This window comes from Leptinotarsa decemlineata, unplaced genomic scaffold (genome assembly GCF_025532065.1).
Source record: "Leptinotarsa decemlineata unplaced genomic scaffold, Ldec_3_MD MMD2_tig00002974_RagTag_RagTag, whole genome shotgun sequence".
NCBI classification, from domain to species: domain Eukaryota; kingdom Metazoa; phylum Arthropoda; class Insecta; order Coleoptera; family Chrysomelidae; genus Leptinotarsa; species Leptinotarsa decemlineata.
Genome location: NW_027412578.1, coordinates 8851400 through 8866396, shown reverse-complemented (window position 1 = coordinate 8866396; position 14997 = coordinate 8851400). Strand labels below are relative to the sequence as shown.

Here is a 14997-nt window from a genome sequence, read left to right as displayed (position 1 = left end):
GTTGTGACAGTCCGATTCGCAAAAACCGAACGCTCATCCGACAAACAAATGCTGAGCAACAATTCGTGTTTATTACTATCCGCTCACAAAATTCTAAAGGTCTGTCCAAGTCACCTTCATTGTTTTCGTGCACACGATGAATTTTGTAGAGGTGGAATTCTTCGAATTCTCATACGACTAATCCCAGAAACTGAAGATAATTCCCTTCCATAGCTTCGTTTCCCATTATTTCATTTGATGAGTTTTCTTCTACGAGATATGCTTATCTGAATTCCAGTCGTTATATAACTGTGCTGTAATATTACCGCACCTACCAAGGCACTGACGTTGATCTAATCACGAAACTTGTAACTTTTGCGAACTAAGGATTAACGAAGACTTACCTGTGAACGTACGATATTACAAATTACTTAATAAATAATACTTTTTTCTCCAGATTATGGCTGTGATAATCTGCGACACCGGCGTGGCCCTTCTGGCGTACATGGACGGCATCACGGGCAGCCCCACCCTTGGCGGGGTGGTGCTGGCTACTTCGGCGGCGGCCGGTTCCGCCGTCTACAAGGTGCTCTTCAGGAAGATCGTCGGCGAAGCCACGTACGGCCAGGTGGCGCTCTTCTTCTCCCTGATCGGCATGCTCAACGCCGCCTTTCTGTGGCCTCTGTGTCTGGGCTTGTTCCTGATGGGCGTCGAAACGTTGTATTGGGAGGTGCTGCCGTGGCCGGTGTTGTTGACGTCGAGCGTCTTGTCTTTAAGTGAGAATTTTTCTAAACCTTGTATCTTTTTGTAATACTCTCTTGATTTTTGAGGTGATAAGTTGAAGTTATAATATAATTATAACAATAATAATTATTTGACAAAAACAACTACAGCAATGTCAGTATTACAAATAAATAGTTAGCTGCATGAAGCATTGCTTGGTATCGTGATTAAGAGAAGAGTGAAAAGAAGGGGAAAGGTTTAGAAAAGAAAATAATGAAAGTTATCACTTAATATACATCGATATATACTAACAGTATTTAGTCAATAACAATGCATAACAGTCGTTTACTCATGTGATCATAACTAACAATGTTTATGTACCGACAATTATAGAAGGGCTTAAAAAAATCTCAGATTTGAACATAAACCGGCCTCTATCATCCAGCAGTACTCCACAATTGTGATATGTTTGAAGATCATTGTTGTTCTTTGTTGAATTTTCTGGTTATGCTGAGAATATTACAGGAAATAATCTTCACGAATACCACTCGACCTAAAGATTTTGTATTTTTCTTTAAATCAAACTTTGTTTGGCAAACGAGTAACCAGCTACATATAAAACCACTCATTCTACGGCTTTCATAGTATCGATAAATAACAAAGTTGTCATTGAGAAATGGAAAATCATCAATAGAATTTTAAGATCTTGTGGTATAACTTTAAATATTTTTTTGAAAAGCGTGTCAACATGCGGAACATCCGCAATAACTGTTGTGTTTCAGAAAAATGTTAGTGCTTCTGTTTTGTAGTATTTTATATTTTGTACCAGGTTATTAGGTGCCACCCATTCAACAATTTGGTTTGATGCATCTGCATTTTTCTTTATATGGTAGTATACGGTATATATTAATATTGTTAAGTTTTTCCCCGTGGAATGACCAATAATTGATTACACTGAACAATAATCAAACTTAACTCTATTTCACTTTGAATTCAACAAACACTTCAACTAAAACTATTATTCGAATGTCTATCGCCTTACTAGATCGCTCCGCGTATCGCACTGTAACTTCTACTTGACTGTGTCGATATGCTCGTGGCTAGCGTTTATATATTGTAATCGAATGCGCTAGAAAATTTCATCGAAATCGGTAGCATTATTGTCGCTACATCTAGAGCGGCAGCGAACATCGTACATTCGCGCGCTCTTAGCTACGTCACGATTGTTTTATGGTTACCAGTGGCGGCCGGCGTTATTTTCTTTAGGGCATGATTTACAACAATATAGTAGAATATGTCATTTATGAAAATCATAAAGACTGGACCAAGGACGGAGCCATGTGGCATGCCTGATGAAACAATTTTACTCATAGATAAATGGTTGTTGTTGCACGAACAAACAAAGGACCATCTCGAAAACTGAGGCATCCTTGCGATAGACTACAAATTAAATGATCATCTTTTTGGGGAAAAAATTATTTAGTTTCCTACTTCTCCATCTTTCCGCTTTCTATATAATGATGGAAGGGGGTTGGTGATTCAGTCAACCGTTATGTGAACGTTGCATCGTTGGAATTTTTGATTTTCACGTCAAACCCGTTGTATGAATTGCAGGTCAGATTGGAGATAACAAAATACGAGCTAGTAGACCGTGTACGAATGGAACCTAAAGTACCAAAGGTTTCGTCCGCTACTGCGGCAGACATCATCGGTGGTATGTGTGTTAGGTGTTCGTGAAACACGAAAATATAACTTCAGAAGAAAAGTAAGAACGAAGTAAGAAACAATTGGATGTCAGAAAATATCATAGTGCTTAGGATAGTTATGACGACTAGGAAATGAAAAGATAATCAAGGAAGTAAAAACATCAGTAGCGTGAAAAAGGAAAGGCGTGGCTTCAATTCAAACATAGAAAACAGAAACATTGAAGTAGTTATGGAAATTATAAATTTCTTTATTTTCCTAAAAGTGTAGTAAGTAGAAATGGTGCAAATTATATGTATAAATCAAAATAGACTACTCTGTGTTCGATTCACTCTCATATTCCTTTATTGGTCTGAAGCGTTCCGTCATGTGTTGCACAATTTTCTCCATACATCAGCATGTCCATACATGTCAGCAAAACAAACTACTTACCACTCTTTTCTGACCTAAATATGAGACCACTGCAGGTCATAAAACAAAATAGCGCAGTTGGATCAAATGGTTCATTGAACCAAATTCTTTTAGCTCAACTTCAGGTTCTTATAGAACCTTATATTTGAAAGCCCTTTTTTTCTGGTGAATTACCTTTTCGTTATTTTCAGTTGCCAATTTACTGGGTAATTTTAGCGTCGCCTTGACCTACGATGTATTCATAACCTTAGGTCTGATAACTGCTGTCCCTGTCTCAGCAGGTAAAGTTATGGGAAAAAATTATTCATCGACATGTTCAACTGTTACCTATTTTCAGCTTTAGACGTTCTACTATATGGAGCAACATTCGAGGGAATGAAACTTGCTGGAATGATACTGATAGCTGTGGGATTTTTCCTGGTTATGTTTCCTGCAAACTGGCCTGACTACATTACCAGACTGCTCAGGTATGCTTTCAAGTGTTTCAGGTTCGAATTCGTTTTGAATATCCATGAAAAAGAAACAGTAACAAAGAAAGTTATGTAAGTGAAATCCTCAAAATGATTAAAATTTGTTTGGAATATAGTTGTGGAAAGTGAACCAAAATACTTTGGATTTTCTTTCTTCTAAGGCTACTGCGGAGGGTCCAGATTTAACGAATATAGAAACTGAGAAATTATGAAACCGAGTTAGCGTCATTAGGAGATTCACCATCTTCAGATGACACTTTGTTAATGAAATACGCGTTGAGAAACTATTAGACTCATACACTTATGAATATTTCATTTCGTTGTTCCTCAGAACAGAATATATGTAATCCAGTTTGAAAGGGAATCTCAAACGTGTTTCCTGTTCCACGAACACTGCATTTAATTTACTAGCTAATCCACAGACAGCCATGTTGCTTTTAATCAAGTGAATTGTTCACTTTCGGGTAATTTTATGCCGGCAACCAGTTTCCTAATTGTTAGTTCCATATGTTTCCGCCATGTAAAAAGGTGATTAATCACTTTCCCTCGGAATTTTTTGGAAGTTATTGAACTCAAGGACCAATGCAATGCAAACAGTTTTATTCACATAGACGATCGGTCTGTTTCTATTGCATATACCAATCGTTGAATTCCTGTGATACTATACTCGTATTGACTAGGATATACATTTACTCTGAACATTTACTAGATGAGTTAATAAAGGTATCTGTATAAAGGTATATTTTCCATGAATTATGTAATTAAGAAGATCCTTAAGTAAATCAGTAATTGTCATGCACTGTTTGGAACCTTTGGCGTAGTAATGAATATTACTGGTGTTTTCCCCAACACCAAATAGTTATTTTTAACACCTAGACACGTGTTTCGATCACCAGGTGATCATCTTCAAGAGAAAGATTAAACTAAATATACTTACAATGTTATCCAAATTACCAAAGATACCTCTGCTAGGTATAGTTCAAGTGAACAATATAGTGCAACCTACCGTCCAACAGCTCCCTTTTAACAATATAGTTAGGGAGCTAACTAATTTCGTTATACAGTCTTGGTCATCCCAGTAATCAGAAAAGTAATCATCAGAAGCTCTCTTCGAAAGCTTGAGGTTTTTTATTATTTCAAATATAAATCCTAGTTTTTTTATTCAATTCTGAAGAGTTTTGTCACAGCAGCTCACGGTATGGCCAGAAGTATTCAATTTCTTCCTTATGATTTCAGTTGTAGGAATCTCATTGCTTTTGTAACAGTCAAATATTGTTTTTTTTTTAGTGATTTTATTAGATGAACATCTAAAGGTTTTGGTAATCCAGTATCACATCGTGTCTTGCATTCATGAGGTTTGTTTTTGACTATTTTACGTACAGTTGAGAAAGGAATTTCGGTCGAATCCGATGTTGCTTGTAATAGTTTGTTTCCCTCAAAACCAAACTTGAGATGTAGATTCTTATATACATTGAAACATACTCTCTGTGTTTCAATATTCAAATGCATCCGAATCTTATTCACTGGTATCTCTTTTTCACATTGTTCACCATCACTATTGGAATCACTACACTGGAAAATGTCTGCGTTGTTATCACACTCGTTATTACTATTAGTACTTGTCCAAGGACGCCATATTTTAAATAGATAACAAACATTTTAAGTAATTATAACTGCACCAATATCGAATTTATCGAATTTCAACACTCAAATCGCGATCAGTTCCTAAACTGAACACGGCGGGGATAACCATCCCCGCATTCTCCGATTTCTATTCGTCACCGTAACGTGACTTCAAATTTTATGACTCTTCAGCCAATCATAAAACTCGGTTAGTAAAAATTATTCAATTCAAACCTTCAATTCTACAGTCCACGTGGATTAGTTCGCTGCCGTTTCATTTCTATGTATTGATATTTTTCGCCTTTGACAGTGCCGACAACTTTAAGAATGCACAATATCGTTTACTTCAACTATACCTGCATCTTAATTGTCTTAAATGGTGAGGCACAATGTTGGCTTATCTACTAGTCTCAAATTAATTTATTACTGGTCAGATACATCTGATAACTAAGATATTATTTCAACAAGCTATATAGAATACTATTATGTATTGGTCCAACATCGTTATTCATAATAATATTATGTTTACTTATTTCTATGCTCTCATAGGCTTCTAGATGCCTGTTGTTGTTAACTTGTCTAACTAATCTTAATGAACTAAAGTCTATGGAATGGTTTTGTTGCAAAACATGATGGGCGACTGCTGATTTTTCTGGTCTTCCATATTTTAGGTGTGCTAAGTTATATCTTATTATAATATATCTTTTAGTCTGTCCATAATATTTTGCATCGTTTTCCTTACATTCAATTTCGTAAATTCCAGACTTTTCGGAATTCTCGACCATGTTCTTTGGATTTCCTAAAAGGCTCTGTAGTGTATGACTTGTTTCAAATGCCACCTTCATACCAAGTTCCTTGAAAATATTTCCAAAGTTCTTTGTGTAGTGGTGGTATGGAACTGAGATATATTTATCGTCGTTTCTAGAAGTCGGGATTTCCTTCATTCGTAACCTTTTTCTTCCTTATAATATCATCTACAATACCCCTCGAGAAACCGTTACTGACTGCTATTTTCTGTATTGTTACTTTTTTTTGTAAACCCCTCATGTGTGATGCACTAGAAAATTCAACGCTGTACGTTTGTACTGTCCACAGTGATGTGAATTTTCAGAAATATACCTGCTTGTTTCCTTCGTAAATACATCGTATTCTAGCTTTCCCCATTGGCTCATCATCACCAAAACGTCAAGAAATGGAAGTTGTCCCTTATTTTCTAACTCATACGTGAATTATATTGATGGAAATCAGTTATTTGAAAAGGAAACAAAGTCCTCAGTTTTAGATTTTTCGTTATGGAAAATCGAAAAATATTATCCATATACCTTAGCCATATCCTAGGGAATTTGCTCATGAACAGTTACCCATAACCGTTCCCTCCTGTTTTGATAAAAACAAAGTTCTACCTGGAAACGGTTTTGTTTCATACTGAAATTAGTGAGAAAAATTAATTCATCAATTCCGTTATTATTGAAATTTTTTTCTCCAATAATTCCCTGAGGTATTGCATAATCTTCCTCTTGATGATGATCACTTGGTGATCAAACACGTGTCTAGGTGTTAAAATAACGGTTTAATGTTGGGATAAAACTCCAGTAATATTCAAAGCAGTAATATTAGTGGTCCAAGACTACTACCCTGTGGTGTTCCTGTTGTTACAAAAACCTATTTAACAATTTATTGACTTATTTCACTTCAAAAAATCGATTTAATAAAAATATACGGCAAGCTTATTCACATTACCTGAGACATCAATGTTAAGTACTTTACTTGAAATTATTGCCCTGCTCAAACTATACTCAAGTCGAAAAAAAGGTCAACAATGTAATTTTTCTCCTTATTCGAATCATGAATTTCTTGAACAAAGCTTCAGTTTTCGTCGAATATTTTTTCTAAATCTATTTTGACATTCCTTCATCAGGCCAAATATTTCTAAATAATCGTTCATTCTTGGTGATGAAACTTTTTCAAATAATTTTCAGAAAACGGTGATGATTAATGTGGGACGATAGTTTTGCCGTTTCAATATCGAAAATAATTCTTTGTGACTTCAAGAACATTTACATAGGTTTATTAAATGCGAAATTGGTATAGATGGAATATTTCCTTGATAAGTCAGATAATCACAGAAACAAAAGCTCCAGAAAATAATCATCCAAACATTTTATGAAACATTTACCGCTATTTCTACTTCATTTCTTATCTACACTTATTTCGTCACACAACCACTTAAAACCTTCGAGCAACCCCGAGCCTCTTAACGCACTAACGCCCTGTATATGCCACTTTCTATCCTTTATATCGTTCAATTTCAATTTATCACATAGTTCCGAAGTCGAAATTGCTTGAGGCATGTCTTGTTTGTTTGCAAAAACCAAGAGAATCGCTTGTGTTAGCTCCGTTTCATAGGTTAGGTTTTTCAACTCGCGATGGGCTTCTTCTATCCGGTCTATGTCGCATGAATCCACCACGAAGATGATTCCTGAAGAAATAAGAATTTCCTGAATCCACATCAACATTATAGATGTAACAATGAGGATATATCAGAAATGAAAAAAAAATAAAGGCTCATACCCTTTTCGAAATAAGGCGATAGAGAATCGAGAGAACCAAATTTTGGTGGAATTGTTACGCCTACGTTGATTCATTTAATATTACAAAAATAACGCTTGGAAAGACTAAATTCAGCATCTTTTTACAGTTACTTCACTGGTTCACTTCACTGGCTGTTGCTGTCGAGCCGTGGAAGAAACTATTACATCTCCATCCCCTTCTCTACACTGATCTCAATCCTGTCTAGATAGCAGTTCATCTGTTGTTCGTTGAAACCTCATGACGGCCCGAAGAGGATAATGTTACCCTCCTCCCGAAGCCTCCCTATCGGGCGCGTCCCCAGGTGGCGGATAGGGTGGACAGAAATGTCCACCCCAATCTACTGCTTGGAATGAGGCTGGACAAAGCAGATCTCTTCGTGATGTAATACAAATGCAAAGGCGTAAGCGCATTTGCGGGTCCGAGGCCACAAGGAGAAAGAGAACGAAGGAGGCAGAAATGGCAGCAACTATAAGTACACCCTCCTCCTCCCCCACTCCATCTCCAACGGCAAGGGTACTTTATGCGACGGGCGCCAAGAGCTCCGCCTTGAATAAAGACAAGGAACCTGCTGCCCCTGCAGGAAACCTCCCTCACTTATGCACCTCCACCGAGAGAACTCCAGGAAGGTTGAAGAAGCAGCGCAACGACAGTAATGTCGCTGCACTTTTCAAAACCGTCGCGGAGGCCACCGTGAGACACCTCAAGGTTGCCAAAGAGAGTGTGTGTTCGGCGAGTCTTGACCTACACCTGCCAATATAAAGATGATATCTCCTAGTGACCTCTCCACCTTCCTGGAAAGGTCACAAGGAGATCCTTCTCTCGAAGGTAGTTCCTCCTAGATTACTCATTTGCTAAATTCAGGTGTAACTGACTGAAAGGAGTATCATTATTGAAAGGAGTTGATATTTCTATGCGGATAACCATGGTTTGGTTCTTGGTTAGATCATTCACTTTCTTGGTCACTAGGTATAAGGCTTGGTATCTTCTCTACATCTTGAAGCGAATTCCCCGTTCTCTGGGTACCTCGATGCAGTTGTTCGACATTCAGAGGTTGCATCGTTTGTAGTATTCCTCAACCCCACGGCAATAGTTCTACTAATTTCTGGATTGCTCCTGCTGGACTACCATGGACTTAGTCTAACATATCTTCAGCTTGTGCTCTCAGTAAGACCAGTTATTGCACTATTGTTGTTTCGTATAGAATATACCATTGGTGGTACAATATGCTATCGACTATGTATAGGAACTTCAACTGAATCCTGTCACCCTTGAGAGTCTCTTCCTGTGCCAACTCCAGTTCCTGATTTGCACAAAGGAATTTCTGAACAGCAAATATTCACCTTTTTTGCACAATAATAATATATATAATGCTTCCAGACTTACAACTTTTTTCTATTGATATATTTTCTTCAATTAATGATAGTTTTTGGAATTCACGCTCATCAACTGTTGGAGGAGGTGAGAAGATATCAGTTTTTTACCATAACCGTATTTTCACCAGGATTGAGTTTTTATTGATTCCATTTTCGAGATATTCCTACTGACAACATTCAATATTGGCATGCTGTAGAATAGTAGGCAATACGAAAAGAACGGATATAGGACATTTTTACTCACCGTGTGTGTGTGGAAAATAATGTTTCCATAGCCTTCTGAGAGAGTCTTGTCCTCCTACATCCCAAACAGTGAAGTTGGCATTGGCATGTTCTACTGTTTCTACATTGAAGCCCACCGTAGGAATGGTTCGCAAAACTTCACCTGGAGGGAATAAAGAATCTAAAAAAATCACGTAACATTTTCGAATGCCTTCGTCAAAGAATAAATTGATCAAGACGCTCCTATAGAACGAGCATACTCTAAGGCTGCGCCCTGTAGCAAACTGAAAAGTAGGAGATGCAGTCCACTAGTCATATAACAAAGTGTAACGAAATTAAAGGAAGTGTCATATCAACTAGCTTGAATTATTTAAAAAACAGAGCCCAAACACAACGCATTTATGATTGAAATCCAGTCAGAGCCGTTTCGACCTGCCATAGGTCACAAATGCATTGCTGGAAACGACCGTCTTGAAGGACAAGCCTGGTAAGAACGATAACACCATCGCCAAGTCGCCATCTATGGGATCAACAGAGAACTCAGTCTCTGAGTTCCATATATAACGCCATCTATGGAACTGACAGAGAACTCAGTCCCTGAGTCCCATAGATGGCGTCTTACTCAGGCTTGTCATTTAAGGACAGTTGAGAAAAACTAAAATTCACTTTATTTTTCTAAAAGGCATCTTCCATCCCCTCAGTCATGAACCCATTTGTCCTTCTTCGACAATAATCAGCTGAAAGGGTAAGGAAGCTGGGCTCCATCCCGATTGAACTGAAGACGTTGGTCAGAAAAAAAAGGCATCGTATGTATCGAGTACTTGCAAATCAATAAGTCTTGTAATGCACTTCAGAAATGAAGTACCCAAATAATTTGGAAGTCTCTAAAACAACGATTTGTTGTTGAATTCTGGCAACGCCGCTTTCATTTGTGAAATAATTTGAGTAGATATATGACACACCGTTTCATGCATGTTCAGGTGAAAATTATGTAAGTGAATTCCAAAATAAGCGGAAGTTTTCCTTTTTCTGAGAGTAAGTTCTTGCCCTTGCCAAACTTCATATTATTCCATACCCAACCCCGACCAGCGATTTTTCTCGAGAGAATTCATCTAGTTGAAGTTGGAATGATTCTGCAACGTAACATGGCTGACGAACTGGGAATAGCCATGATGCTCCCTAGACGGCTCGGAGAGTTATTAACATTGTTTACTCAGAACGCGTGGCTTATGAACAAGCAATCGATGCTGTTGACACTCAAGAAAAAAATATTCTCTTCTTTTTTAACATTCTGAAGGTTTCCTGACCGTAATCATCTGTGAATTAAAGTATACTACAATACTTTGAATATATCGAGTTAACTTTAATTGATTTTCCAATGAGTGAGCAGAAATTATTAATTTCACAAAACATACAAGTGTTGGATCAGAAAAATTCAGTGAATTTATCATATGAAAAAAGTACTCACCAAGTTTTAGTTTGTACAGAATTGTTGTTTTTCCAGCACCATCTAATCCAACCATCAGAATTCGCAAATGTTTCTTATTGTGAAATCGTCTAAAGAGATGGGATATTATAGATCCCATTTCATATTTCTAAACTCTCAATGATACAATTTCTAATATGTCACTGTCAGTTTGACATATTAATATATAAAATTATATCCAGAACAAATTCAGATAACAAAACTTCTTTCCTCAATTTCAATAAAAATTTGATCGAGTTTAAGAACAAAATAAAATGTTCAGGCTTATATCTAGATCAGAATTTATCGTGGAATTTACAAATAAGAAATATTATTCCATTTAATAATTTTAAAACAATTTCCTTTAATTCATTCAAATTTTCAATACATTACTCGTATATATGAACTGAAGTAGAGAAAAAGGACCAGCAATTTGTATAAACCTAAAAAATTATTTGATTTTAAGGGAGTATACCATTTCAAAATATGCATGTTCATTTATAATGTTGAAATTATTAAAAAACATTCAGTACTATGTTTAGATGAAGTCAATTCAATTCATGATCATAATACACAGCAAGTACAAAATAAAGTTCACAACCACACGAAAGAAAATTTGGTCAGAAATGTAATTTATTCAGGCCGTTTTTCAGCTGATGCCACTAATATTTCTTGGGATTAATAAATGTATTATTTTTTTACCGTTGTATGCGCTGGTCAGGCTCTAACCCCCGAAGCCCCGATACATTCAGGAGGGCGCGCCAGCATTATCAACCAACGACCACTCCCCACACCGTGGGGGTAAGTGATCATTGGGTCCGAGAATCATGTGCCCTGAGCAAGCGCAATGAGCTAAGAATGACAGCCTTCTGCATCTGTCCGGCTAAGATTTCTGCCTTAGTGCGGCAAACCAGAATGATTTAAAGATTTGAGAGTAGAGAGGGCATCATTCCACCAAGGACTCCAATAATCAGAACAACCATCTTGACAGAGTGGTCTGGATAGAGTCTACGGAGTTCGAAGAGAAAATCTCGATATTTTTATCAGTTTTTCCTCCTCTTTTCGGACGATATTCGTCTCGCCAGGAGCTGAAAACTCCACGACAAATATCGTCTTGCTCTGGTGGTCGAGAAGGACTACATCAGGCTTATTAGCTTGTATTAGCCTGAGGATGGGGAACGAATAGTTCCAATGAATTCGGCACTTCTCGTTTCCCACAACGGATTCAATATCCCCCAGAGCGTAGGGCAACACCGGTGTTTCGTCAATACCGTAAGAGTGCCGTAGATGGTAATGTAGCACTCTTAGGGCCGCGTTATGTCGATGAATATAAAATGGTCTCGGACCAAGCAAAGAAGGGGATCCGAACTCCTGACGACTTTACAGGCTATATCCAGTACCATTCTGTCATGTAGACACTCCAAACTCAAAAGTCCACGGCCCCTATGTTTGCGGGGGAAGTATAACCGTGGAACGGACAATTTGGGATGCAAACTTCATAGAGATGCATAATTTTTCGGGTCTTTACATCGAGTTGATACAGCTCCTCCCGAGTCCACTTCACTACTCCAAACGAGTAGAGTAGGATTGGAACGGTAAGCATATTTGCGGCAGCAACTTTGTTCTTCTCCGACAATTCCAATGACCATATTTGTCGAAGTTTGTGCTGATACTTGCCGCGAAGAGAGTTCTTCACTGCTGTTACCTCTTGTGAGTGGCGTTGTTCCACCCCGAGGTAAGTATACGTCTCTCGGCATCCAAATGGTGTATGATGCTTCCATCTACTGCATATCCACTCCGTAGTCCTCGCATCGTCATCTTTGGAGATGGACCATTGCACATTTGTAGAATGGTCCATACCGATAGAATACGTGTACTCTTCCACCACCCTCAAGGACTGATGGAGAACCTTCTCTCCAGAGGCATAAAGTGTAAGATCATCCATATAAAACAAATGAGTGACCTTGTGCCTCCGGTTTCCGGGGGTGCCACACTTATACCCTTGAGTATTTCTGAGCACATCGGATAATGACCATAGTGAGATGCAGAAGAGAATGGGACTGAGGGAATCGCCTTGAAATACACCTCTTCTGAAAGTGACCCACCCTGTTTGGACTCTGGCTTGACCAGATTTTATGCTGAATCGAGTTCGCCAGAGTGGTATCAGTTGTTCAATGCATCTCACTATTTTGTCGGGTACCGCAAGGCATCTGAGCAAATACAAGATGAGCTCATGCCAAATTGTATAGAATGCCTTACGGTAATCGATCCAGGCTATAGAGAGGTTACGCTTATATTGTATCGAGTCCTGCGTTACAAATTCATCGATGAGCAGGTTCTCTTTACATCCAGCGACTCCTCTCTTCGACCCTCTCTGCGCATATATCCGTTCGAACACTCGGTCAACTGCGGTGAGTATTGGTGTGTATGTGTGTGTAAGATTCTTGTAAACAACTCATAACACGAATTCAAGCATATTATCGATCTGTAATTCTTAGGAATCGACAAGTCTCCGCTTTTGGGGATGAAAACGGTCCGCTCCTCGACAAACCAATCCGGAATCGGCTGCTCTCCGTCCAGCCATGAGTTGAAAACTCTGGCCAGATGGCGGTGGGTACTTGGTAGTTTTTTCCACCAATAAGTGTTCAGCCCATCTGGGCCTGAGGCAGCAAAGTTCTTGGAACCCACAAGGGCTCTTCGAACGTCATCCGGGGTTATCGGGTTGCGTAGTTCATTGAGCTCAGGCTGTCGAAGATCTCTGTTGAAAGCTTCGAACTGCGCTAGGGCTGGAGTGTCTAAGTTGAGTGGCTGCGTATTATTATTATCTATACTATTATTGTTATTTACTTTTCATTTTAGTGTAATAGGGCAAAACTAACCAATTAACCAAGTTCATCCGACTCAGTAATTTTATATCATGAAATATTTCTATACTGTTTGTTTTTCATTGGATAGTATTAGTGTGATTAACAAATTTTCAATTATTTTATCATCTCTGTATTTGTCTGGATCGTTCTGTCTATGTTATTCAGTTTTATCTCAACAGTGATATTTATAATGCTTAACTATATATCTTAAACTGTTTCGTAAAATATGAATAAATCTGGAATGTATATTAAATTCTGTCCTTAAAATACTTTGGGATTGAGAAATAGAACATGCATAAAATGGATACCGGAAAAATATTTTAGAATATTTTTTATGATAGGTTAGTGAAAAAGTGAAACTAGTAAAATTATTAGAAAATTCAATAGAAAATAATGAAAATTCGGAGAATTTTTTCAAGTGTTCTGCTGACAAATTCAAACTTATACAATAATTTTGAAAATGTCCGTCATTATGTCTTTTCATTATGATTTCCTACCACATAGTGGCTACATCCATCAATTTATTTGAAGTATTTTAGAAGTAATGATTCTGTTCCGAATCGATAGAAAGATTAACTTTCCAGCATATGTTCTATCTTTACTATGATTTATTCTGTTTAAACGAATCAAATTCATATTTTATGACACGTACTCTATATGGTAAAAATCTTTATGCTGTCTACATTTTGCAGAAAAACGAGTCGTATCTTCAACGGGAAGGTCTGTTTCTCAAGCTTTGATATAATTTTTGCTTGCTGTTTTATTTCAATTCTGCTTGATTCCAGTTCCTCAAAATATTTACTTCCATCCTGAAGTTACCGGCCCTTTTGTATCTTTCGGGAAGTCCCGCATGTAGATACTGAGAAATTTATAGCTTTCTTTTTTTCATACATGCAAAGTGTGTCATATATTTTAGCAAACATATTGTCATAAACTCACTAGTAACTGAATCATGAAAAGCAAATCGAAAATAATACCTCATGTATAAAAACACTGTTAGCTTCCTCCTTCTCCATATTCATATCATTTTCTATTAGTATTATTACCCTAACCTAACATAACTTGACGTAACCTAACCTAACCTAACCTCAATGGTAGCTTAATATATCTTATGATAATACATAAACCAGGTTTTCTACTCATTGGCATTCAATACAAATTTCAATTATGACACACTTTGTCGCTTTCTGCTCTTCTTGTATCACCAAACGCTATTTTCTACCATTTTCTCACCTCTTAATGAAAAAGATGGTGCTTGTTGTAAATATCAACTTAAGAAACGTAAACTATAGAATTAAAAACCTTGTACCTTGTTACTTGTTACAGAAGTATCATAATGTTGAGTCACAGTGCGAGGTAAGTCAAAAAAAGTTGTTGATATGATGCATGTTTCTTCGTGTTATACTTTTTGTCGTTTCTTCTTTCAAAAAGTCACTGTTTTCTATTGCCTGACTATTCTCTTTTCCAACACACATACACACACATACAAGACACATACAGAATTCTAGTTTGATATGATAGGAGTTTGTATTTTATGAATCTAGGAGTATGCTCCAATGCACAGTATT

The 14997-nt window shown here is 37.4% G+C and overlaps 2 protein-coding genes across 11 annotated transcripts in view; one reads left to right on the top strand and one right to left on the bottom strand.

Annotated features, from left to right (window-relative positions):
- Positions 1-14997, top strand: part of LOC111506683 (solute carrier family 35 member F3) — a 74931-nt gene that overhangs the window by 45542 nt on the left and 14392 nt on the right. For 5 of the 9 annotated variants that reach the window (XM_074177384.1, XM_074177389.1, XM_074177382.1 and 2 more), the window contains 4 exons: positions 437-755; positions 3009-3098; positions 3155-3284; positions 14756-14785. In XM_074177384.1, coding sequence (XP_074033485.1) covers positions 437-755; positions 3009-3098; positions 3155-3284; positions 14756-14785 — 569 coding nt within the window. Of the gene's footprint in view, positions 1-436; positions 756-3008; positions 3099-3154; positions 3285-7608; positions 9245-14121; positions 14150-14755; positions 14786-14997 lie in introns of those variants that run through there. The other 4 variants (XM_074177385.1, XM_074177390.1, XM_074177386.1 and 1 more) reach the window with 3 other exon arrangements.
- LOC111506732 (ADP ribosylation factor 4) lies at positions 6963-10745 on the bottom strand. 2 transcript variants are annotated; one of them, XM_023161928.2, is made up of 3 exons: positions 10566-10745; positions 9120-9278; positions 6963-7389 (listed from the first exon to the last, which is right to left on the bottom strand). In XM_023161928.2, the coding sequence occupies exons 1-3, from the start codon at positions 10681-10683 to the stop codon at positions 7100-7102; spliced, it is 567 nt and encodes a 188-aa protein (XP_023017696.1). In that variant the 5' UTR covers positions 10684-10745; the 3' UTR covers positions 6963-7099. The 2 variants fall into 2 exon arrangements, with proteins under 2 accessions (XP_023017696.1, XP_023017704.1); XM_023161936.2 differs by having other exon boundaries at positions 9120-9260; positions 10566-10743.

Coding starts and splice junctions, on each gene's coding strand:
- LOC111506732 (XM_023161928.2), bottom strand. CDS start 10,683: ATGGGATCTATAATATCCCATCTCTTTAGACGATTTCACAATAAGAAA. Junction 9,279..10,565: donor TCTGTACAAACTAAAACTTG/GTGAGTACTTTT, acceptor TGATTTTTTTAG/ATTCTTTATTCCCTCCAGGT. Junction 7,390..9,119: donor TTATTTTCCACACACACACG/GTGAGTAAAAAT, acceptor TTATTTCTTCAG/GAATCATCTTCGTGGTGGAT.